The sequence below is a fragment of the Cupressus sempervirens genome, chromosome 5 (assembly GCF_028749045.1).
Source record: "Cupressus sempervirens isolate cs-2001-9-10 chromosome 5, ASM2874904v1, whole genome shotgun sequence".
NCBI classification, from domain to species: domain Eukaryota; kingdom Viridiplantae; phylum Streptophyta; class Pinopsida; order Cupressales; family Cupressaceae; genus Cupressus; species Cupressus sempervirens.
The window spans coordinates 323,733,312-323,759,057 of NC_143122.1; the positions used below are offsets into that span (position 1 = coordinate 323,733,312).

General features: G+C 34.9%; 1 protein-coding gene across 2 annotated transcripts in view; it reads right to left on the reverse strand.

Moving 5' to 3' along the window:
* Positions 1-25,746, reverse strand: part of LOC149555970 (diphthamide synthesis DPH2 family protein) — a 118,042-nt gene that overhangs the window by 16,300 nt on the left and 75,996 nt on the right. For both annotated transcript variants that reach the window (XM_089830095.1, XM_089830096.1), the window contains exons 7-9: positions 3,420-3,535; positions 3,182-3,288; positions 881-1,020 (exon numbers count right to left, since the gene is read on the reverse strand). In XM_089830095.1, the coding sequence (XP_089686221.1) occupies positions 881-1,020; positions 3,182-3,288; positions 3,420-3,535 (363 nt within the window). The remainder of the gene's footprint in view (positions 1-880; positions 1,021-3,181; positions 3,289-3,419; positions 3,536-25,746) is intronic.

Below are 25,746 nucleotides of genomic sequence, written 5' to 3' on the forward strand. Positions count from 1 at the left end.
CCCTACATAAACACATCTCAATATATGTGTGTGTGTGTGTATATATATTTGTGAATTCTGAAAATATATCAATAACAAGTCATTACATTCTCAGGCACATTCAGATCTGCATACACACACATATATATATGCTTAAATAAATCAGAACTTACATATTCAAGAAGATCTGAAATCTTCACATAAGATTCATTATTTCAATACAAGTCTCCACCAATAAATGATCTTAAAACTTTACAAAATTGAATTTCATTGCAGAATGGCTGTTGGTAACGGTCAAGGAAAATGAACTCAAAAAAGAATGTGATATAGCTGACAGCATATGCAGCTGAATGGTGGAGTGAGATTGACACAAAATCCCAAGGTGCTGAATGACTGAATCAAGAACTTGTAACCAAAATCTGGATAACAAAAGATCAAGACAAAAATTTAATAAATCCACAAAGCATGAACTAAACAAGATAGATCATAAGACAGTAAAGAAAAATCACAGAAACATTTTCAGAGTAATGCCACATAAGAACAATCATAGAAACATTTTCAGAGTAATGCTACAAATGGAGAAGATCAAAAGATAGAATAGACAATGTCTTTACTTTGTTTTCATCATCTGGCCAATATGTGCTCCCGACCATGCACTACTTGCATTATCAAAAGGCAAGATTGTTGGTATTCTAATTTTTATGTAATGAGTTGCCAGATTTTGAAATTAGTGCATTTAGTTCAAGCTAAAAAGTTATACAAGAAACAAGTAATGCTGATCTATAAACCCCAGTAGTACCCTTTTACAATAGAGCATTCTATGCACAGATGAAGAGAGTTTTTAAAGCATGAGCAAATATATGTAGATGTTCACATTTGGCTTTACTTTTGATGAGTTTACCTGGGCATGCATCATCACCAACATATCCACCTTTAATAAATGAAAAGTGCGTTTCTTCGGATCTATCTGTGGCCATTACTGCAGGAAGCTCAACTAATTTTTTAAAGTCGAGGAAGTATGAGCCTGTCCATTGGCTTCCCCTATGCAGAAAAGGTTTTGCAGATTAGTTTTTGTCAAAAAAATTAAAAATGTTACAAATTTTTTACTGTTAAACACAATACAAGCTTATCAAATAAGCCATTTTTTAAAGCAAGAGATTCCTATTAGATGGAAGAAGTCTCACTGATATACTCCTTCATACATACTAATCCTATATATCTAAAAATAGCATATAAATGGTTAGTGAAGCAAATTAAAGCCACGTATTGATAAATCAAGGTTTCAAGTGCTCACAATGGAGATGGCTTGTCTGCATAAAACTATATATAATCGAAGCACTTTTTTTTAATTGGAATTGGAAAATGAGTATTCACAATTATGATTTCAAGCAAAATACAATATCCATTTCCTATGGGTAAAATGATCGTAGTCTCAAAGAAAATTGCTTTAGGAGTTTGTTTTAAGTCTATCCTGACCATTTTGTTCCTTCTGATGAGGGTAACTTAGCAGTATATTTCAGGATATGCTGCTATAAAGTGAGCATCAATTAGTTTTTGAAAAACCCAAACATGTAAGTTAATGTAATTTCATCAAACAGTAATTTTCTTCAAGTTTCTTTCCTTTAACTTGTGTTGACTTTGCGGACCAGACTAAGTCGACTTAGAGGCCGACTGCGCGTCTGATGTCAGAGATCACATCAACTAGACAAAGCTATATAACCATAACTGATCTGACCTCTTGACTATTCTCTGCTGTGTTGACCAAAAGACATGCTTTTACAGATTTAAGCTGCATTGACTGTTTTAACTGCTGCATTCATTAGACAAACATTTTTTTGCTACTGAGCAGTGATGTTGGCATTTGATCATTATATCACAATGTGATTTGTATTATCAATTTATTTGACAAGTGGTTCATACTGATGACAGAATCTAGTGTAATCAAGGAGTTTCTATACCATAAATACTGTCATAGTAGTCAACGCATGAATAACACAAATTTGTATCCTAAGACAGAACCAGACCATGGTGAATTTCATCAAATATAAGGCCTCGTTACCATGTTTTTTTTCTTTTTCTTTTTGGGTCTTGTGATCAAGCCAGTTCTGGTAATTTGCTCAACTCCTTGAGATAGGACACAAGTTGCTAAATATTAAAGCTAAGTCCTGTCCTTGATGAACTAAGACCTCTCTTGGCTCCAACTGCACTACAAGGTCAAAAACAATATGATAAAAAATCACTACATTTAATTCAATTTAGGAAGGGAGAACAATTTAAGTCCTAAGCTAGTGATGCCTCATTGCAAGAGCTGTCTGTCTGCAAGCATGTTTTGCTGGCAATATTTATCCAAACTAGACCCATTAGATTGCATGATCTTCCTCAGAGTTAGACCTGCTATTGGAAATTTAGAATTTACAACAGTTTAATTTTCTCCAAACCATTGACCATGGCATATAGGAAAACAAGTGAGAATTGCATAAAGAAGAGATCAATCAGTAGATGATAAGTTTTGTGAACTCAGTGAAGTCAAGATAATACAGTTCCTGCCACAGTTTTGCATCTCAAGGATCAAAGTCAAAGAAGGAATTTATACCCACAACTTTATAGGACCGGTCAAAATCTAAGAATGTAATGAACAAGAAATTTTATAGACTTGGAGCTTGAAACAATAGACAGCATCATAATATTATTAAAAAACAATGGACAATGAAAAAGTGAATTCCCTTAAGAGACTCCACAGTCATGTAGCCCTTAAAAAGGTAGCAGAAGCCAACGCATTTACTCTTGAAATAGATAAATCCTAAACAATTATAAACAAAACCGTCCTAACTGTAACTGATGCCCATTATTACATATCTTACTGCTTGTACTTTGGGAGTTTAATATGCAGCTTTAATGTTAACTTTTGACAACATCATGACTGTCATATTAATTTATTCTAAATCTCTCTTAGACAGACAAAACTGACTGAAAAAAATGAAGTGCTCAATGTCTAACAGATTAAATTAACAAATGAATGATATGAAACAATAAAATGTCAAACAAAGTAAAAAAAAAATTGATGTTTATTTTATTAAACTCAAGAGTCAAAAACAAGTTAACAATGCCTGAATGGAAAGATAAGATAGCCCTTACATTATTCTCTGAATGCTACTCCATTAGGAAGAACAAAGAACAAAAACAGTATTTTGGAATGAATTACCTTTGAAAAGCAAGTACAGCTTCAAATGGTGTAATAAGAGGTGCCAAAAACTCTTTGTTGTCTAATAATGCTGTTTGTGCACAGGCCACATAAACAAAAATATTGCACTGCCAAAAATATAATATCAAATGCTTAGATGACACTCATGCAGTAACTTCTACAAAAAGAAAAGTTATATAAAAAATAGTATGCATCTTAAATCTGGGTATTCTGATCCCATGACAGTATGCTAAGATACCTCAGGAAAATTTGCAAGCTTGGCTGGATTTGGTCGTCCCATTACAAAAGTGTAAGATTTCTTTCCTGCTCCCTTAATTAGTTTCTTCAGCTGACAAATAGCTTCTCGATAGCCAGCTGCAATGACATGTTCAATAAGTGTAATTATGAACAGATAGTATAATATAATTAGTCAAGCCATTTCCAACAAGTTACCAATTGAATTATGCAGAAGCGAATACAAATAAGTACTGGAAACCTTGGCGCAAGTATAAAAGAAACAAATATTGAATTGTACCACACAGCTTCATGGCCGTGCATGGTGTTAAATTTAAACCCTCCACTTAAGGGTGAAAAACCAAGAAGCAATCCTTTACTGAATAATAACAGGGTCTAAATACAAAGCTCGCAAACTCTTAAGTCAGCACACACTTAAAGATTACACAGTGCTCTCTTTACAATAATAGTGAACCTGCAACTGGAAGACCTGCACACAAAATGAACTCTGCGTAGAGTATAATAATGTCACCTCACATACTTGGACACAATTAGAAATGTCTGAGACAGAATAGACATAGACAATAGCTCTGCAAGCAATCGGTCATCACAATAACATGCAGTTCACTGAGAACAAAAATTTCATACGATATCTTCACCGATCGATCAACCAAATGAGCTTTCAATACATCTGGAAATAACCTGACGAAGAAGCATAAAGAGGACAATTCTTCATTGCCCAAGACAATGAAGAGTCTTCTGTAATTCATGAATGGCAAGCAGCTGAAAAGCCAATGTTACACATCGCCACCTCAGCAGAAGCCACCAGCGACACCCCTTCAGTAGATGCCAACAAGGCTTTGGTAATGGCTCATTAAACCTCACTGCATGATAAGAGGAATCTGAATAACAGCCTTGAATAACCAATAAAGGATAAGCCAATCAGCACACATACGTTGACCCTGTAATATGAATAGCATAAGAAAATTAAGTGATGCCACTGCAGGAAGGAAAGCTTCCCCAACACTACAAAACAGCATACTTTAATCTGAGATAAAACATCAACACATAGAACCTGTTTTGCTGATCCACAGGGGTATGCAGCTGGATGCAGGTCCAGTTCAAACCAGGTTCGTGGTTTGGGCAAGGAACAAGGAAAATACTGTGGGGTTTTCCTAGGCAGATTAAACAACCAAAGAAAACGTGTGGCAAAAGTGCCTTTTTAATTGTGTGTTTTTAATTTTTTATGTTTTTTTTATTTCTTAACATGGACTTAGAGTATGAGATACTAAAAACAGATCTCTAACCCTAAAAATGCCAGCTCTTGAGACACTACAACAAACTCATCTAGCCTCATTTTGATTCCAAAAGACATACATCATCCTCTTTGTTGAACTTTCATGTTTGCTCATTATTACACAAAAAGAGCTGAAGATGGACTATTGAAGGTTCCAAAGAGGTTGCATTGCTATTTCTATGCATGTGAGGTGTCCATTAGCTACCAAGATCATAAAATGACATTTTTGGAAAATGAAGATTTTTTAATTCCCGTGTCAATATATTTATTAATATAAATATATTTTGATATATATAATATATATTTATTTAATAAACAATTATAATATAAATACTATATATTATCATATATTATCAAATATCTTATCATATATTATACTAACACAAATATTTGATATACTCTTATAAATAATAATATAAATACAAAGTTATATATATTAAGATACATTATAATCCAAAAATATAAATCGCAAAGATAAAAGTTCTGATTCACGTAAATGTGACTCAGTCAGAGGTCACAATCTGAAAGAAAAGGTGTTTCCTTTTAGTACCCTTCAAAGGTATAAGTGCGAGAAAGGAGGGACCAATGAAAGGATTGTGGGTTGATACAAGAAAATGTACAGCCAAGCATCACATGAGTGTATAGGACAAGGAGTTGTTTGAATACTCACAGAGAATTTAACATTATCACCTCAAAAGATTGAACATAAAACAACACAAGATAGGAGAAACCAAACAGAGAATATATTTTATTTTAATCAGCAACAATAGTGACAACCAGACAATATACAGGTGGAGGCATCTATTCAGTGATTTAACAGCAGGTATCGAACAAAAGGGAAAAGGCATTCAAAATCTCATTCAGCATTTACCACCAATAAATATATACAATCAACGATTATTGATTACTGATATGGGAGATAAGCATCCCTCAGGGATAAAAAGACAATACCTGCAAATCATTTATTCTTCCATCATTACACATGTTGCAGCATCAAGTTAAAACATTCCACACTTGGTGACACAAGAATGCTCATACATAAAGAATTCAATCAGAGACAGGGTATAAGGATACACTGTATAAGCAAGATATATCAGTCTGAAATAGTGGTAACCCTACCGATTACAGATTCAAAAGAAAGTAACTATTACAGCAATTAGGAACTAATCACTCCCTTGAACCATAAGAGATTGTCATTAAATCAGATTCCATGCATAATTAAGAAGTATATTTGGGGTGGTAATAATCAAGATTATCAATTGGATCATTGAATACACTATTAGACATAATTTGAGAGCAAAATTCACAGTAATCCTTTGATTCCTATTGGATCATAGATCTCCAGGATCGATACTTATGTCCTGATCAGTATGCTTAGATTGATGTAAATTATACAATCTTGATCAATATCAGATTGATATTTACCTTAACAATTATTGAAAGATCTTTAATCATCTCCAAATTAGCATGACGCATACAATCTCATCTTATTCAACTAAGACTTATGTCTCCAACTGCATTTTCACTCTTTTTTTCATTTTTGGATTTGTGAACTTGGGACAAAGAATAAGGTGATCCCAAAGGGAGACATTACATTATGATAAACTTCAAGAAGGATGCTCATAATTGGCGGTTCTTCGTTGGCCAACAAGTCCAATACCTAACACCTTTTCCAATCAAAAAAAACCAGAAGTTCATTCAATAACTTTACTCTCTTTTTTTTAATTCTTAAGCCCCATTTATAAGTTTTAAAAAATTTAATTTTGATTACGTACAACTCTCTCTATACTTTGTCTTCATAGCTTGCAAATTTATCTACATTTCAGAGACATTGGAGCACATAATCCTTCCACCCAATAAAGTACAACTAATTGACTCGAAAAGGGTAGAGAACTTAGTATATGCATATTCCAACTAGCACCTCCTTTTGCATAAACAACATGGCTATAACAAAGGGGGGACAAAGTTGTGGGACTGGGGCATTGTAGGATATGGAACCCAAATAGACCAACTTAGCTACTTCCAATTTCCAACAAGCTACATTTTAAAAGCCGAATAGTGAACAAACTTTTAGTGTGAGTAGCAATAACTCTATTTGTGGTTCTTCAGATGCTCTATACCATTTTATAATTTTAGCCATTATATCTAATATCTCTTGTACTGTTTAATGCATATTTTGACAATGTGCAAAGTCTTATTTGTTCTAGATTTTCATACTTACGCAATTTTGAATTATGATTTTCTGTCGGATAAATATATTGTACCATTAAGTTATTTTAGAAATATATTGTACGTAAGTAATAGTAAAATTACATATTATAAGGTCCATATCCCTCACATCCACCATCAAAATTGAAACATGGTCCTTATCTCTTATTATCTGGAAATGCTCTCTTAAGGCACCTCAAGTAACATCCTAAAATGACTTTCGTAGTCCTGAAAATTGATTTTCAAATACTCAAAAAAAAAATGATAAGAATCTACAAGTGCACATAATAACTATTGTTTAATGCATATATTCACAATGTGTAAAATTTTAATTGTTCTAGAAATTCATACATTTGAAATTTTGAATTATAATTTTCTGTAGCATAAATATATTGTACCATTAAGTTATTTTAGAAATATATTGTATCAAAGTAATCGTAAAATTACATATTGCAAGGTCTAAATTGTTAACTAACATGAATCGTTTTCTACAAATGTACTAACATTGTCAATGTTATTGATGATTTCCAAATGCAGATTTGGATCTCATATAAATATGAGAGGAGACATGTCTCTACAATTGATCATCACTAGTTAACATATTCAAAAGTAATATAAATAACCATATATGTAATATATTATAATAATATAATGATATTATATATTATATAATACATATATAATATTTATTTTAATGATGATTTACCATCAACAACGTATCTCATGATAAAATCAATCCGAAAGAAGCTACAACCTTAACACTCCCTCTTAGCTAGGGAGGATTTCTAGAACACATTACGCTCTCAAGAATATGATGACATATCATCTCAGTATGATATTCAGTTCACTAGGAGGCTAAATTTCTCACCTTCCATAACACACAATTTAAGCAATTTCCATAACTTTAATATAAGCTTAAACACCACCTTAAGTATTAAGATAATATCTTATACTTTCTATAATAGTCAACTACTTGTCTATAGTCCGTCTTTCAGGTCTAGATAGGAATGTTTCCTATCCCGTCTCTTTTTTCTTCAGTCCAGATAGGAATGTTTCCTATCCTGTCTCTAGTTTTGTTTCTAATTCCGTCTTCAATCTATGTTGTTTCTTTTAGAAACAATGTCCTTGTAATTCTTTATAAGGAACACATTTGTTCCTCTATTGATCAATGAATCATCCGAAAATCCGTTAATCTGCCAACTCTTCTTGAATCTTGTAACATGGTATCAGAGCTATTACTTAAATTTTTTCGAAAAAATTTATAATTTCTTCGTGAAATTATTTGTTTAAATTTTTTCAAAATTATTTCTGATGAATTTCTCTAAAACCCGCTTAGGGTTTTCGGCCTAGAGAAATTCCCGAACTCGGGTTTGCCTGTGTTTGTTCAGCACACTCTAGCCCCATTCATCCATGCACATCGATCCTTGAAGAAAAATTTGCCATTTTTATCAAGAAATCTGAAATTTTTTCAAGCTTTTTTAAGCTAGGGCCGTTTTTTTTCGAAACCCTAATTTTTGGGGTCAAAAAAATATTTTGTTTGCAGATTCTTGGTGGGTTTTAAGAGAGCTCAACTGGGTTGTCGTCCGTTTTTTCTGAGTGCCTCGATTTTTGTGTCTCAATTTTTGAGCCAGCGGATTCAGAAAACGACAGCAGATTCCTTCTGAGTTTTTCGAGCTCTCTTCTGGGTCATTCTTTGATTCTTCTGGGTCTTTCGAATTTTTGCCTCGAAGAACGTGCCTTCACAGATTTTCACAATTTTTCATTGAAAAACGTGCCATGGCATCTCTGACAAATATTCTGCTCGAACATAATTCCAAATTCAATGGTCGCAATTATGGAACCTGGAAGCAGCGCATCATCGCAATCTTCGAATATCGAAACACCGATCAACTTGTTCTGGGTGTTACGCAGTGTCCGACTTCTCCGGGTCCTGATCAAGGCGAAGCTGCATTTTTCGCCTTCTGAATTTGTTTCTGAGATTTTGGGTTTGTTGATTTTCTCCTAAAAAATCATTTCAAGTTGTCTGTAATACACAAGGTTTCGTGAGATTCTGGGTTTGTTGATTTTCTCCTCAAAAATCATTTCAAGTTGTCTGTAATACGCAAGGTTGCGTGAGATTCTGGGTTTGTTGATTTTTTCCTCAAAAATCATTTCAAGTTGTGTGTAATACGCAAGGTTGTGTGAGATTCTGGGTTTTACCGTTTTTTCCACAAAAACGAAGTTTTGTAAATGCAACTTATTTTGAGTCATAGCACTCTTCTGGCAAAGCTTCTTGGTTTCAGCATTCTGTAGATCCAAGGAGGGTCTCAGTTATCACAGAATGTTCCGACATCCGTATGTTGACCATTAAGGGAGGGTATTAAGATAATATCTTATACTTTCTATAATAGTCAACTACTTGTCTGTAGTCCGTCTTTCAGTCTAGATAGGAATGTTTCCTATCCCGTCTCTTTTTTCTTCAGTCCAGATAGGAATGTTTCCTATCCTGTCTCTAGTTTTGTTTCTAATTCCGTCTTCAGTCTACGTTGCTTCTTTTAGAAACAACGTCCTTGTAATTCTTTATAAGGAACACATTTGTTCCTCTGTTGATCAATGAATCATCCGGAAATCCGTTAATCTGCCAACTCTTCTTGAATCTTGTAACATTAAGTGTGGTCTATAATAGAAATTGTGTTATAGTGTCACACAAGATTCAGCCCAAAGAACCATAACAAGTTGGTTATCATGGTGTCAGGCAAAATCCGGCCCAAAGAACCATGATGAGTTGGTTATCATAGTGTCCGGCAAAATCCAACCCAAAGAACCATTATCACAAGTCTACCATTTATAAGATCACCACCTTACAATGGTTACCTTCTATCTATTCGTTATCATGACTTCTAGCACTCTGGGACAACAATTTAATGAAATCTGTCATGATAACAAGTCTACCATTTATAAGATCATCATCTTATAATGGTTAACTTCTATTTATATATGTCAATGAAAGATCGTCACCTTTCATTACATATTATATGTGAAATAATAACCACCATGAACCAAGTTAGAGGGTGGCGCAAAGGCTTTCACCTCAATTCTCTCTCATAGAGAAGAATGCATTTCAAGGAATTTCACTTAGAACTTCTTCTCATAGAGAAGATATCATTCACAAAGGATTGCATCTCAAAATTTCTCTCTCTAAACATCGCTTCTGAGAAGTCAAGTCCTCTAGTTACTTCCTTAGAAATTCTCTTCACCCAAGGATGCCTGTTGAACTCACTCTAAATCAATTGTCTAAATTTCGGGTGATAAATCATCACTTCCTCATGATATACATAGGAGTAGGCTCATCACATCATGCAATCACCCACATGTATTTCTAGACTCCCTCTTGAGTATCAATCTTCTAAGCTCTCGTGTTGCCTTAGAAAAAGTGTCATACTCCCTCTTAATTTAGAAGAATCTCATAATCTCAATCATCAAAGATGTTTGCTTCAACAGCCTCACTTTATCCATCTTGTTCATCAAGGTCTTTGGAGCTATTATCATTAGATTGAGTCTACACAATATTGGTAGCATATGTAAAGTACCAACCTTCTTTTCTTGTAAGAATATCCTCAAACACAAAGGAAAAGATCGAGGCAAATAACCCTTATAGTATGTATAGAATTACAAATAAGAGAGAGACTACAATAAGCAAGTAAATATAATAATAAATACTTATCTGCACAATAATGTTCTTGATACAAGTTGCTCCAATAAAGGTCCATATGCAATAAATCAAAATATCATCTCCATATAAGCATTTTTTAAATAGTGGGAATGAAACATTGGTTATAATTCCCCCCACAATGTAAAATTCCCACTTACTCCATTTTATAGGGTTTTCAATCACTCTTTAGTCCCATGACTACACACATCAAATTCTTTCTTCCTTGATTGCAATCTTTTAAACTTCTTCGTTTGTCATATTATATTCATGCTTAATCTCCACAATGTTATAATGAAACTTCTAATAACATCATCTAAATGTTCCTAGTATTATCCCATACAAAAGGTTTTATATATATTTGTGTGGATCCTTAAGATAATTAGTGCTTGGTGATATTTTGATTACCCTGATGTCATACGACTGATGTGTTTGGGTTCAACAACAATATTTGATTTGTTAAGTTTTAACCTCAGCTTGTCATATCCCACTTGTGTGTTTATTGTACGGAGTTGTCATCTTCCCATTTTGACTTGTCTTCTCTTTGTAATCCTTAAGTTTTGTGTCAATATGAAAAATACTAGTGTCAGCCACTACCCACCCGATATCATAGTCGAATAAGTTGACTATGATCAAAGATCTTTCGACAATTTGAAGTATTGCTTTCCATGTTGAACCAATTAAGAATCTCCTCTTTATACTCCCTTTATGTTGGACTAGACTCTGATACCATGTTAAGTAACATGAATCGTTTTCTGCAAATGTACTAACATTGCAAATGTTATTGATGATTTCCAAATGCAGATTTGGCTCTCACATAAATATGAGAGGAAACATGTCTCTTCATGAGACATGTCTCTACGATTCATCACTAGTTAACATATTTAATAGTAATATAAATAACCATTTATGTAATATATTATTATATTATTATATAATAATATAATGATATATAATATATATTATATTACATATATATAATATATATTTTATATATAAGATATTTATCTTAACGATGATTTACCATCAACAAGGTCTCTCATGATAAAATCAATCCGACAGAAGCTACAACCTTAACACACATCCCTCACATATGTTAAAGTTAGTAGCTGCGATAGAGATGATCTCTAATTTTATGAGATTGAAATATGCTTGTTATGACAGTTATGGTCTTCTTCAGCTGAAAGAGATATTTGTGATTATATTTAACGTTATACAAAAAGACGTGTCATAGGTTATGCAAAGAGGCATGTGTATAGAAATGTGAAGTGTTAAATATGTGGAAATATGAATGGTCTTATTTTTGGACTCAAAGAGAGCTTCATGTGAAAGATGAAGGGTCTTATGCCGTCCATTTATATGATTGCTCAGTATATTGTAAGTCAGTCAAGTGAAAGCATTGTATTCAAATATTTATTATTAATAAAAGAGATATTTTTCTGGTATGGCTGGGTTTTTTCCCTTCAAGTGGACGGGTTTTCCCAGCATAAGTGTTTGGAGTCTTTTGTGTATTATTTATGCTTTTCTCTATTGTTGTTTATCATTATTTATGGGCTAAAAAATTAACATGGTATCAAAGCAAGGTTATAACAGCAATTTAAAAAATCCTCTTTTTGAGTAGAACAATATTTTGTTCGTTTAATATTACTCTTTCCCCCTTATTCGGGCAATACTATTTATTTGTTTATCTCATCTATCTTAGATTTAAGTTTCTGAACAGAGTAATGGCATTCAATGCTTGAGTTATATTGTATATTCGTTGTTCAATATATATTCTCAAATAGTTTGGTTGACTCTACTCTATCTCAGTTTGGTGGACCCTGTGTTGTTATCCATGATAGATTTTGCATGGCCCCTAGTCTCATTTTTTATAAGGGTCCACTTGGTAACAAAAAAGGTTGGTCAATGAGGTCAAGGTTCTTCTCTGAAATCTTGAAATCTCCATCTTGTTTTTCAGATCATCATGTTAGTTTTAGCATTCGCTTATACCATTGCAAAGAGCATCGAGTAGTTATAGTATACACGATCTGCTCTCTTCCTTAAGTCCTCAGTTATGGTATGCTATCGATATTCATCTTCAGAAGCAACTGGTGAGAGTTGCTTTGAAACAGCTCTGAGTAAGCAATTTGCATGATGGCTGAAAATACACATGTAATAGTATGTAATGGTTATGTTCTCCTCGTGTGATTGCTTTCCTTTGCCTTGTTGTATCATCCTGTATACTTTGGGCCCCAGAGCTCTGCCCCCCTCAATTAGTTCGAAGGCCATGGAGATTGTGGCAGTAGTTTTTGGACATAGCCCAGTCCACTTTGCAGTTGTGTGCAGAGATCATGCTGCTTTGAGAAGGATTATAGCGTCTCTCCCGAGGTTGCATAAGGCAGGAAATGTTCAATTAGAAGATGAATCACTGGCTAAAGATCAGAGCAGAAGCCATAGCAGCAATGATCGATTGAAGAGACGTGGCAAAGAGGGGAAACACCCTTGCTTTTGGCTATGTGAATTGGGAATGCAAAAATTCTTCTCCCCCCTATCTCCACCATGGGGTACGAAAAGGCCATCTAGTACCACTCACTCTAGATCGGTCAAACACTGGACCAGTCTTTCCAAGCAGCGACACTCCTCCAACAATTCTTGGCGACGACCTAAGACTCTGGATCGTCCACGGTTATACCCTTCTATGACTGATTTCTTTGTACCCTTTGTCGTTACCTTGGTTTGTCTGGTTTCATGTCTTATTTTGTTTCTTCTCAGTCACCGTTTGGTGCTCCTGCTTTGGTTGTCTCTTTTGTTTGTATGCTCAGTCCCATAAACCCTTTCTATGGTTTTTTTGTTGGACATTAATATTATTATCTTATCTTATCTTATCTTATCTCCGCACGATCGCGAATATTTTGAGCGTCAATGATGGAGTTCTCACCACCAAGCTCATAGGTATTAGCCAGTCTTGGCAATTTTCTTCAAAAGGTTGCTTGAGATCATTTTTGCAGAGCCCACACTATTTGGTGCCCAACGACCTTCAATGATCACTCTGATAAAACATGAGGAGCTAACTAGTCTCCATGCCGGATACTGTCATCTCGAACATTCACTCATGAAGTTTTTTGAATCTCAAGGAAGCAAAGAAGATGATTCTATTGTTCTTTGGTTGACCAGAGGTCCTAGATGAAGCAACAATCTAGTTGTGTTTTTCAAGATTACAAACATTTTGACTATGGATGGGGCAACATGCATTCTCCTTACCACGTTAGAATTGATATGCAACTATTTGAAATCTTTGTTAAGGTAGATGGATGCTTCTTTTTAAACATGTTAGGTTATGTTATCGGGTGGTAAATTAGTGGAACCAGACTTGCAGAGGATTGTGGAGAATATAACGAATATGGAGCAGAAAGTATTGTTATTCAAAATAAAGGCAAACTTCAATGCAAGTTCTCGATGGAGTTCTTCATATCCTTTCGGTTGTTTATCCTCATCACCAATTTCCTTCTTGATTGCCATCATCTCCTCTTCCATTCATCTGTTTTCTTGTTTATTGCAGAGTGCATTTACTCATTTTTGGCTTCATGTAGTATTCAATTCAGGACTATTCATGTTGATAAGTAGGAGATAATTTCATGTTGCCCTGATTGACATGAGATAGTTTTAGAGTCGAATATGTCAAAGTGATGGTCACGAGGATTTTGAAGGTGAATTTGATCTTATTTTGATTGCCATAGTAACTTGGCATCTACAGATTTGATAGAAAACGTCTACAGGTTTGATAGAAGTCTCCTTAAGGTTCTGTTTTTTTTAATAATTATGTGTTCAGCATATACAAAATTCCTTCAGTCTGTTCATTCTAGTAATTTCTTGGCTTCATTATATTATTTATTGTATTTTGTCAAAGCACATCTGGTGAAAGCAAATGAATTTTGGGCTTGAACGTTTTGTGTTGCTTGTGCATCTACAACTGCAGGTCGATATATGTAGACTTTGGGTAATTCTTTCTCTGACAGTTTATATTTGAAGCTCTTCAGTTTCTTTATGCATCTTCGGTTCTTGCATTATTGGCATCGTCCAGCATGAGTCACCATTCATATTTGACTCGAATTAATGAGACTGTTCATGTTTATTTTCTTTATACTGAAGCGCTCAAGTTGAGTAATTGTTGAGATTCATTGCAGTTTATGGTTTGTTGAAACAGATCATTAAAAGATGTGTTTGTATTGGTTTTGCGTTGAGCATTTGAGATTCGATGTGTACGCACACAGAGGAAGTGGATTTGCTATCGTGTGCCCAGAAAAAGGGCACAAGAACAAGAAGACTCCTTGGTCAATAACAATGGTAGACGTGGGCATTTTACAAGGGCACATCAAGATGAAATGAGGTAATGAGAGATTGTTGTAGTCATGGGACTAAATCTTCATTAAAAGAGAAAGATCTTATACAAGAAATGAATTCCTGAGCAAGGCTACTCGACCGAGGGAGATGTCTTTGAAAGCCCATATGGAAACGAAATTTCTTTTGTTGATTAAATTATGATGAAATATGTCATGTTGAGATTAGAGCACAAAGAGATAAGTATTTATGATTATATCTCTTGAATATTGTTTTTTTTAATAGTAATTTCTGTTAGCATTGATTGTCATGAGTTATTATTATCTCTCGTGGTTGCAGGATGCAATGGATTGGTGAGAGATAATGCAATGTTATTTGCAAAGTTCTGGCACTTTATTAAAAGAAGAAGATCGTATTTAGAGAGAGACTATTCCTATTCAAAGGTAGACTATTCAGCTTCAAAGGGAGATTACATGAACAAATGGAGATGTCCAACCCTTTGCAAGTTTATTCAATCGTTAGTCATCTTATTGTGGTGATTAAAGTTGTCTCTGTTGAGAGACAGTCTCTATTCTTAAAGTTGTCACTGCTGAGAGGGAGTCTTTGTTAAGAGAAAATCTCATTTATTAATGAATTCTTCTCTTGGAGAGGTTTGAGGTGATATCCCTTGTTCCACCCTCTGCGAGTAGGTATGGAAGACCACCCTCTACGAGTAAGCATGGTGGAAATGTATTCTTCTCTAGGAGAGGTCTGAGGTGAAAGCTCTCGTGCCACTCTGTGCGAGTAGGTATGGTGGACCACCCTCTACGAGTAGGCGTGGTGGAAATGTATCCTTGTATAGAAAAGGTTTTCAAATAAAAGTCCTTGTTATACGCTCTACAAGCAAGCATGGTGAAAGTCATGTGTGTGACTTCATTCTATGTGCTTATGAAGTAACTATGGTGGATTATATTATGTTGAGATAGCATATGTTATGTGAACTTATCATCTTTGGTTGCAGTTACATGGGCATGCCTGACTAAAGATCTCTCTCTCTCTTGCTAAGAGAGAGTGTTGGGATAGAGATGTTCATCTCTGATTTTATGATATTGAAATATGTTTGTTATGACCATTATGGTCATCTTCAGCTGAAAGATATATTTGTAATTATATTTAAGTTAACATTATACAAAACGACGTATCAAACGTCATGCGAAACGGCATGTGTATAGAAATGTGAAGTGTTAAATATGTGGAAATATGAAGGGGCTTACTTTTGGGACAGTGTTAAATATGTGGAAATATGAAGGGGCTTACTTTTGGGACTCAAAGAGACCATTGTGTGAAAGTTGATGAGCCTTATACAATATATGTATATAATTCCTTGGCATATTGTAAATCAATCAATTGAAAACTTTGTACTCAAATATTTTATCATCAATAAAAGACAGATTTTTCCTACGGGGCTGGGTTTTTCCCTTCAAGTGGAAGGATGTTCCCAAGATCAATGTTTTGAGTCTTTTGTGTATTATTTAAGTTTTTCTTCATTGTCATTATCGTTATTTCTAGGCTAACAACTTAACAACATCCACCATCAAAATTGAAACATGGTCCTTATCTCTTATTGTTTGGAAATGCTCTCTAAAGGCACCTCAACTAACATGCCAAAAAGCCTTCCATAGTCCTGAAAGTTGATTTTCAAATGCTCGGACATTAAAAAGCTCAATAAAATGCTAAGAATCTACAAGGGGACATAATAACTATTCAACAAAAACAAGATAACTCAGCATGGCATGCCCAACAAGTACAAAACAAAATTATTAAAACCCAACAGATATTTTTTTGATGAAAAAATATTAAAAGCCTCCCCATAAGGGAGTCATACCCAGATCGGCTCCTATTCTGGGAATAGGAAACTTTAGAAAACATAATGAAATTGCATTAACAATATACAAATATAGAGAGTTTATAGACATTATAAAAATTGTTTAAAAAGCAGAGTTGTCTAGGTATGGTAATTCTATCAATTACCTAATAACAGACTGTACATGTCTTGTGGTCATTAAAACTTTAGAACATTTTGTTGTTGTTGACACCCTCCCTAGTATCTTGCGGTCTACTTTAGGATGCCCTACTCATCTCCAACAATTTGTAGGGTTTGTCGATTTTTCCTCAAAATCATTGCAATTGTTCCCAATGTGTTTGAAATGCTTGAAAATGTTGAAACACATAGTCCAACTATAACTTGAAAAATGAAAAAAAAACTGTCAAAGAAAAATATGAAAAACCCTAAACAGGTTTACGGGTGGAACCCTAATTCCAAAAAATGATAAGAAACCTAATTGCTGAAATCAATTTTTGGATTAGGGTTTCATTGATAAATCTGGAAAAAATGGCAAACAATAAAATAGAAGCTACGTAGGTTTGAAAGATTTGTGATGCAAAAAATGTCATTTTTGACATGAAGAAAGTTGTGCAATTCCTAAATGCTCAACTTTGCAAACAAATAGATGCCTTTGATTTTGTAGTAGACTTTAAATGGATTTGAACCAAATTACAAATGAAAAATATATTTCAAATTTCGTCATAGAAAAATTTGCCCAAATAATTAATTGCTTCTAGATTAGGTTTGGAGCATACTACAAATGCAAGGCATCTATTTGTTTGCATAAGTTCAAGGTTTAAGAATTGCACACCATTGTTTGTGCCAAAAAAACATGTTTTTTGTAATATGATTTTCTACATGTTTTTAGCATTTGTTCCTCAACCTGCGAGACAAGTTCTTTGCTTGCATTATTTGTCAATAAACCCCAACTTTTGTTTTACAACCAACAACCCACATGTCATTTTCTAACCTACTATTGGGAGTATTCTGGTGGCTTGTGTCAAACAGAGTCGTACAAAACAGTGATGGTATTTTCTACACCAGTGCCCCAATATTTGTGGCAATTTTGACATTTAAAAATTGTTGTTTATTGCCTCCTCACAATTTTTATGACACGATTTTTCCAAATATTTTGTGCCAATTATCTGTTGGATTTTAATAATTTTATTTTGTACCAATTATCTATTGTGTATTTTTTTTTAATTATCTAGGAGTCAGATCAAGATAAATGGGATTATTATAATTGGGAGGTTATCATGTTTATCAAACTCTTTGTTGCAGATGATTAACGCTATCTTGAAGGATCTTTATGAGACGTCTGAGAAGAGTTTACCCAGATCCACGAGAGGTAGTTAAGCCATGTCGCAAACCCCGAAGGAGGTGCTGACCACCAAGTCAACAATCTCCCCCTCAGCACCGATTGAGGGTTCCACACCGACGAAAATGAAAGAGACCTCCTGAGATTCGAACCCGTGACCCAAGGCTCTAATACCAATTGTTGGTATGTTTGTCATTGAACCAAAAGCTTGAGCTGTCAATGAATGTCACAAACATTAGACTTACCCAAATCCACAAGAGGCGGTTAAGCCATGTAGTGAACCCCGAAGGAGGTGCTGACCACCAAGTCAACATATATATCGCATCAAGTGGTAGGCATTTGTACACTTGAACTTTTATTATCAATAAAATGATCTTTTGTTGTGTGGCTGGGTCTTTCCCTTCATTCTAGAAGGGTTTTCCCAGGATATCTTCTGGTGTTGATTTTCTCTCTTATGATTTTTTTATTGTTGTATTCCATCTTTAGTTTCTTAGCTCTAGTTTTAACACGGTATCGGAGCTACAACTCTCAAGCCCAATTGGCTCAGACTCCTCGTTTTGATGTTATTCTGAATAGCTTGAATTGATGCGCATAGAGGAAAGGAAGGGATTCAAACCCTTGACTATGCCATATCTATATAGCATTGAGTTAGATCTTCTAATCACCTTCTCTGTTCTACTCTTCAAGATTAGCTTCTTGTGTTCTCCATTCTTTAGCGTGAGCTCATATTCAGCATGTACGCACATTCAGCATGAGCATTTACATATTTCATTTTTTTAGTATTGTGCGTTTGACCTCACATTTTTTTGTCTTGTTCTGGCTGACATGGTCATTGAAATTTCAAATTTTTGGATGGTCGGATAATGGAAAAGATTATTATGCATATTCTCAACTTGTCTACTTCTGTAATTTATTGTGTGTATCTCATACAAATTAGTATGGGGTCAAAGACTCTTGCAAGGTACATCAGTTTTCTTCAAGTGTCTTTCTTTCATCGGAGGTGTTATTACTTTGGCGTACGCCATGTTTTCTTCAAGTCTTGCTTGGCTATCGAGAGATCTCGGCAATAGACAATATTTCAATGATTCAATACAAGCTTCCCTTTTGTATTGAATCTCTAAATTATTCTATTTTCTTGGTACCTAGCATATTGTTGTAGGTTATCAATTGTTACGTGTCCTTTCTAAAATATGAGGTGTCTTCGCATTGTGAGCTTGGAGGGTACGATTGCCAGAAGGTCAATCGTGGATGTTGGAGTTTGCATGTGACTCTCTTTACTTGGTGCAAGAGAGATTCGAAATAACTTCAGACTTCATAGTTTACCATGACATTTGTTAGTTCTTGGCAATGAGATTTTCTTGTCCTGAGTCTTTCGGGTGGTGCTTTGCAAGAGCAAATTTGAACAATATACTTCTCTTATTCGCCTCCTCTACAAAATGTGAAGATAAGTTTTAATTGCTATGCTTTTTGTTTGTTCTTGGCATTATTAGTATATCTCATGCCACCTCCATCTATCTTTATCTTTGTTACCTTCGGTTTCTCATTCTCTCCTTAACGTCAGGGTTTTTTAATCCGTTATCTTTCTTGGGTAACGTCAAGTCATTCGTCGATTCTCACCTTTTGATGCATTTATTTGTATTCTAGCGATCGTTCTTTAAATTGATTATGGTTTCCCTCGTATTGGCTCCTTCATTTTATTGCAGGATCTTTTCAATTTTTTTATTGAATCTCGTATTCTTTACTCATCTTTCTACACGTGTGATTCGAAAGGGCAGGAGATAATATTATCAAAACTCGTAGTAGCAAAAAAAGAACAATATGCCAAGTAGGAATACCTATCACGTTCTCCAACCAAATCTGCAAAACCACGCAGGTGATGAAGGAACCAAATCAGATCAAATATAGCCGCAAGACTGTAGGGATGAGCACCAAACTCAACAAGAATGATACTATGAGGAGTGAACCTGTGGCATCTGATGATGTGTCATAAAAGCAATGTTTGAACCCATTCGATTGAGGCCCAATCAAAACCAAAGAAAGAAGGCCCCCAAACCACTAAGCCATAAAGAACAGTCAACCGAACAAGGGAGTCCAAGAGGGAAGACTTAGACGAGGTATCCTGGAAATGGTGTCTAAAACATTGTTTCTCAAGCATAGCAAGAGAACCCATACCCTTACCAACTCTAGACTGAATCACCAATCTCATACAAAAGCGGGGCCTAGAAAACTTCACTCCCAGATACATATAAGAAAAAGTGATCTCAATCTCCTATCCCTGAAAAAAGAAGTGAAGGTGAGAATTCTTTAAGCAATTAAAGACCATAAACCGAGCCTTACTCAAATTAACCGCAAGCTGTCTCTGAACACAAAAGGAAGCCAAACCATCCAGAAGCCTCTGTAAACTCTCTCAAGAAGAAGCAAGAAGAACCACATCATCCACGAAAAGAAGAATGGAGATCAAAACCTAGTGTAAGTAGCAACCGTCACCTAGGAGCGAAGACTTCAAAAGGAAATCCTTAAGCTCATCAATATACAAACCAAACAAAGTGGGCGAGAGAGGACATCCTTGTATATGGTTGCATGCATTATCAAGATGATTATTCTTTAGTAAGATAAGTATTTTGACTTTTATATTTGGAAAGTATGTTTAATTTTTTTTTTGCAGGATGCATCAAGATATGAATTATAGCTCGAGGGGAGATGATGAGCTTTAGAGGGAAATTTAAGCTTCAGAGGGAAGCTTCATAATTAAGAGGGAGTGGTTATGGAATCCCCATCATTTTCATGCTTGTGGTATTTGTAAAATTTGAGACTTAAATGGAACTAAATCTTATTTTGTTATGCCTATTTCTATTCTTGTGTGAATAAATAAGATTGTAAGATCAGCTATGATAACTCTTTCACTATGCGATAGTGAACATCATGTTGAGAGAGTCCATGATGTCATCACGTTGAGAGAGTCCATGAACATTATGTTGAAAAAGTCCATGATGTCATCATGTTGAAAGATTTCGTAATGGGAGTTGGATGTCATGTTGAGAGATTCCATTACAATTCACATTGAGAGAGCCTGTGATTAAAGGCTTCACTGTGAATCTTACAAATCCGTCATGTTGAGTGATTCCATGATTATTAACAATAAGTAATTGTTACAGGTTTTCATGTTTGAGTGATTCCATGAATATGAGTAATTGTTACAAGTTTTCATGTTGAGTGAGTCCATGAATTTTATAGGATCTATATGATGAGATTTTATCATTAACATTGTGGTTGTAGTCTTGTGTGATTGTTCAGCTAAAGATCTCTATGTGGCTAAGAGGGAGTGTTGAAGATTGTAACTGCAATAGAGATCTTTATCTCTGAAAATATGGACATTATTACCGTTATTGTCACCTTCGGCTGAAAAGGACACTTATGTTGAATTATAATATTAAATATAATGACGTGTGTGTTGAGGCATGGAAATTCAAAGAGTTGTAATTATAATTGTTATAAAGAGTCGTTTTGGGAAATTGGAAAGACCTTCGGTTGGAATGTGAAGAGTCTCTCCTTAAGTTATATATATCGCATCAAGCGATAGGTATTTGTACACTTGAACTTTTATTATCAATCAATAAAATGATCTTTCGTTGTGTGGTTGGGTTTTTCCCTTCATCTAGAAGGGTTTTCCCAACATATATCCTGGTGTTGATTTTCTCTCTAATGATTTCTTTATTGTTGTATTTCATCTTTAATTTCTGGGCTCTAGTTTTAACATGTGCAAGGGCACCCTGAGGCCCAAGTTTTAGGGAGAGATCCAAGCCACCTTCATTTGCATTATATGCATAAGCATGCACACTCGCTTCGCCATAGTAATGACAATGGTATGAGAGAAGAGCAAGATGAAGGCGGTGGTGATAATGATGGCATGAATGCTAATATCCGGCCACAGGCCACTAATCTGCTCGCTCTTTCATATCAAGGAGAAGTATATGTATTTGATAGTGTGCCATCAAGAAGCTTCAATCGGTGCTTTTGCTCCTAGTGAGTGGTGAACTATCTCCTAGCATATCAAGCTATTTACACTCATCAACATCAAAAAGTTCTGGCAGATATTCCACAGCATTTGAGCCAGCCACAAAGATTCGCATTACTTACTAGATTTAGAGAACAAAATAAAAACAAGGAGCATTGTTTCATAAGAAGATTTGTCTCACTGCATGTAAAAAAAATTGATGTTAGGGGGTGCATAGGTTCTGATTTTGAAAGTAATGGTGGAGAATGCACCATCAGTCTTTAATATACATGTAGCTAAATTTGTTGAAGTTGTGTAGGTTGCACTTCGAGATCCAACATTGGTTGTTCATGAATGGATTGTTGATGCCTTGCACGCTTGTCTTTGTGTTATTGAAAAGAGAAAGACATGTTGACGGGTTCAATGGAGGTGCATGGGTTGGAGGCTCTCTGCTATGCTCTGATGTGATGAGGCGTCAGGATGATGAGATCTAATCCTTCAACTTTCACAAGGACTCTCCTTGGATCATAACACTCTGTCGGAATGGAGTCATTTGCATAACTGGTGATGTGAGTAAAAAATAAGATGTTGGGTAAGCTCTACAAAGAACAGACTGTATTTTTCAATCTTGTTCTGCATGTCAGGTAAAAAAATGCTTCCAGCAGGGCGGACTATTCAGGTTAATATAATCAAAACTTAACATGTGTTGAAGGCTCGTTATAAGCATGGTGTGAGGAGACTTGTTTATACAAGTACATTAAACATTGTGTATGGGTTTCCATTTCCGGCAGAATTTGTTCTTTCACTTATTCACTCTTATTTTCTTGGCATTAAAACAATCTTGTTAACTGCCATGGGCGCCAATACTTTCATCCATTTGTGTCATATATGTCTTCAGGTTTGAGTCTTTTCATAACTGGTGATGTGAGTAGAACAAGGATGTTGGGTAGGCTCTACAAAGAGCAGACTGTATTTTTTTTATCTTGTTCTGCATGTCAGGTAAAGAAACACTTTGAGCAAGGCGGAATATTAAGGTGAATATAATAAGAACTTAACATGTGTTGAAGGCTTGCTATAAGCATGGTGTGAGGAGACTTGTTATACGAATACATAAAACATAGTGTATGTGCTCCTATTTCCGGCAGAATTTGTTCTTTCATTTATTCGCTCTTATTCTCTTGGCATTAAAACAATCTTATGACTGCCATGGGTGTTGATATTTTTATCTGTCTGTGTCATATATGTCTTCAAGTTTATAGTTTGAAGGTTTTTGTTGTTTCCTCTCCATTATGTCCATGTCAAAGGGGATATGGAAAGAAAAGTAAAGGGAAAAGCGTGGAGTCTTTCATGGCAGAAGCTCTAGTTCTACACGGCAAAATGGAGGAGCCAGAAATTCTATTTTCAGGGCTCTGCAATTTTATTATATGGAATACCATGCACAGGCCTGCAGGTGATATTGTAGCAATTTTTTTCGCCATTGTGCCCATATGATTCTTTGTCTCTAGCAGAGATCTCTTATCTTCAGCATCTGTCTCTAGCAGAGATCTCTTATCTTCAGCGTTTGTCTCTAGCAGAGGTCTTATCATCAGCGACAATTGTCTTAATGAAAGGGAATCATGCATATTTATCTCCCTTGACAATTCTTTCTTGGCATTTATTTCATTGTAACGGCACCTGTGACAGCAGTTTTATTCAAGAGCCTCGGTCTTCTTCAGAGGCTCCGTTCATACTGTCTCGGAGGCACCTAGATCTGAAAATGAGTATTTTGCTAGAAGGTTGGGTATAAATAATTGGGTCACATTGAATCACAAAGGTGTTGCTAATATTGTGAAGAAGATAATTGCAGACTTGTTCATTTCAATATTCCATCCAAAACTCTTGTAGCAGCTGGTGGTCATTCTTGTGGCATAGAACTCAAGGTGCTTTAGCCAGTAGGAGTGAACGAAAAATTTCAAATTGAATGGAATTATTGGGTGGAATAATTTTTTAAGAACATTGTACTGCAAAGAGATAAGTATTTTACTTTGAGTATTTGATCATGAGTCTAATTATACTAGTGATTTCTATTAAAGTTGATCTTATAAGCTTTTAATATCTCTCTTGCTTGCAGGATGCAACAAGAATTAATGAGATGAGGATGTTGCTTATAATTGAATTAATAATATATTTTTGCATATGGGATTCAAAGGGAGCTTCTAATTTAGAGAGAGATGTTCAGCTTCAGAGGGTGTTGTTCTTAGTTGAAAGGGAGTTTTTATAATATCCCTACCTTTCTTATACATGCTTTTGGTTTTGTTTGACACTGAAACTCCTGTTGGAAAAGAGTTTTTAGTTGTGATTTCCCTTCTTGTTAGATTTTGAGATTCTTGTTGGAAAAGAGTTTTTAGCAGTGACTTCCCTTCTTGATAGATTTTGAGACTCTTGTTGGAAAAGAGTTTTCAGCTATGATTTCCTTTATTGTGAATTTTGAGACTCTTGCTGGAAAAGAGTTTCAACTGTGATTTTATGAGTTGTTACTCATGAGAAATTGAAGATATAAGGTCAACCTGATAACTCTATCACTAATGAGAGATTCATAGTGAGCATCACATAGAAAGAGTCCATGGTGTCATCATGTTGAGAGATTTCATGATGGAAGTTGGAAGTCATGTTGAAGAAGTCCAAAACTGTACCATGTTGAGAGAATCCGTGATAAAATGTTGGTTGTAAACCTTACTAACTTGTCATGTTGAGAGATTCCATGAAAATCTCATGTTGAGCAGGTCCGAGATTAAAATTGATTGTGATTCTTGCAGGTTTTTCTGGATGAGAGATTCCATGACAGCATCACGTTGAGTGATTTAGTGATGAAAGTTGATTGTGAGTTTTGCAGGTTTTTCATGTTGAGACATTCCATGACAGCATCATGTTGAGTGAGACCGTGATGAAAAGTTGAATGTGATTTTTGCAGGTTTTTCATGTTGAGTGATTCCATGAACCATGTTTTGGATCTATGTGATCACAATTTATCGACATTTTCGGTTGCAACCTTGTGTGAATGATAAGCTAAAGATTTCTCTCTCGCTAAGAGGGAGAGTTTGTAATGGCCCTTGTGGACTAGCTTGTAATATTGGAATGATGTTCTCAAAACTTTAATTTACAAGAGACTTCTTCCCAAAAAAAATTTCAAATATATAAATTTAGTTCTCTCAAAACTATGAGATGTTTTTCTTATTCAGCAATTCTTATAGAGATAATATTGTCTATTTAACTTAAAACATCTTAATTTGGGCATTAATATGTTTATGGAATGTATTGTAGTGGAATGTTGATATATATAATGGGCCTGCTTATTCTGATATGTAATGAACCCAATGTGTGTGTAGTATTTATATACTAATGTAGTTATTTGTTGTACTTAATGTCTTAGAATTGATTGCTAATTATATTTCTTTGATATATGCTGTTGACTGCAATTTCTGATATTGCTTCTCCAGAAATGATTAGAGGTGTAATGTATCAAATGTATGTTGTTGGCAAACTTCCCAAGTGTGATGCTACTGCTTACAGTACTGTATAATCTACTAACTTATATCCTCTTATTTCTCCTTGATACTTGTGCAATGTCAGTATACTGGTCTGTGATTAGGATTATCATTTCTTTCCTATATTCTCTCCTTATTAATT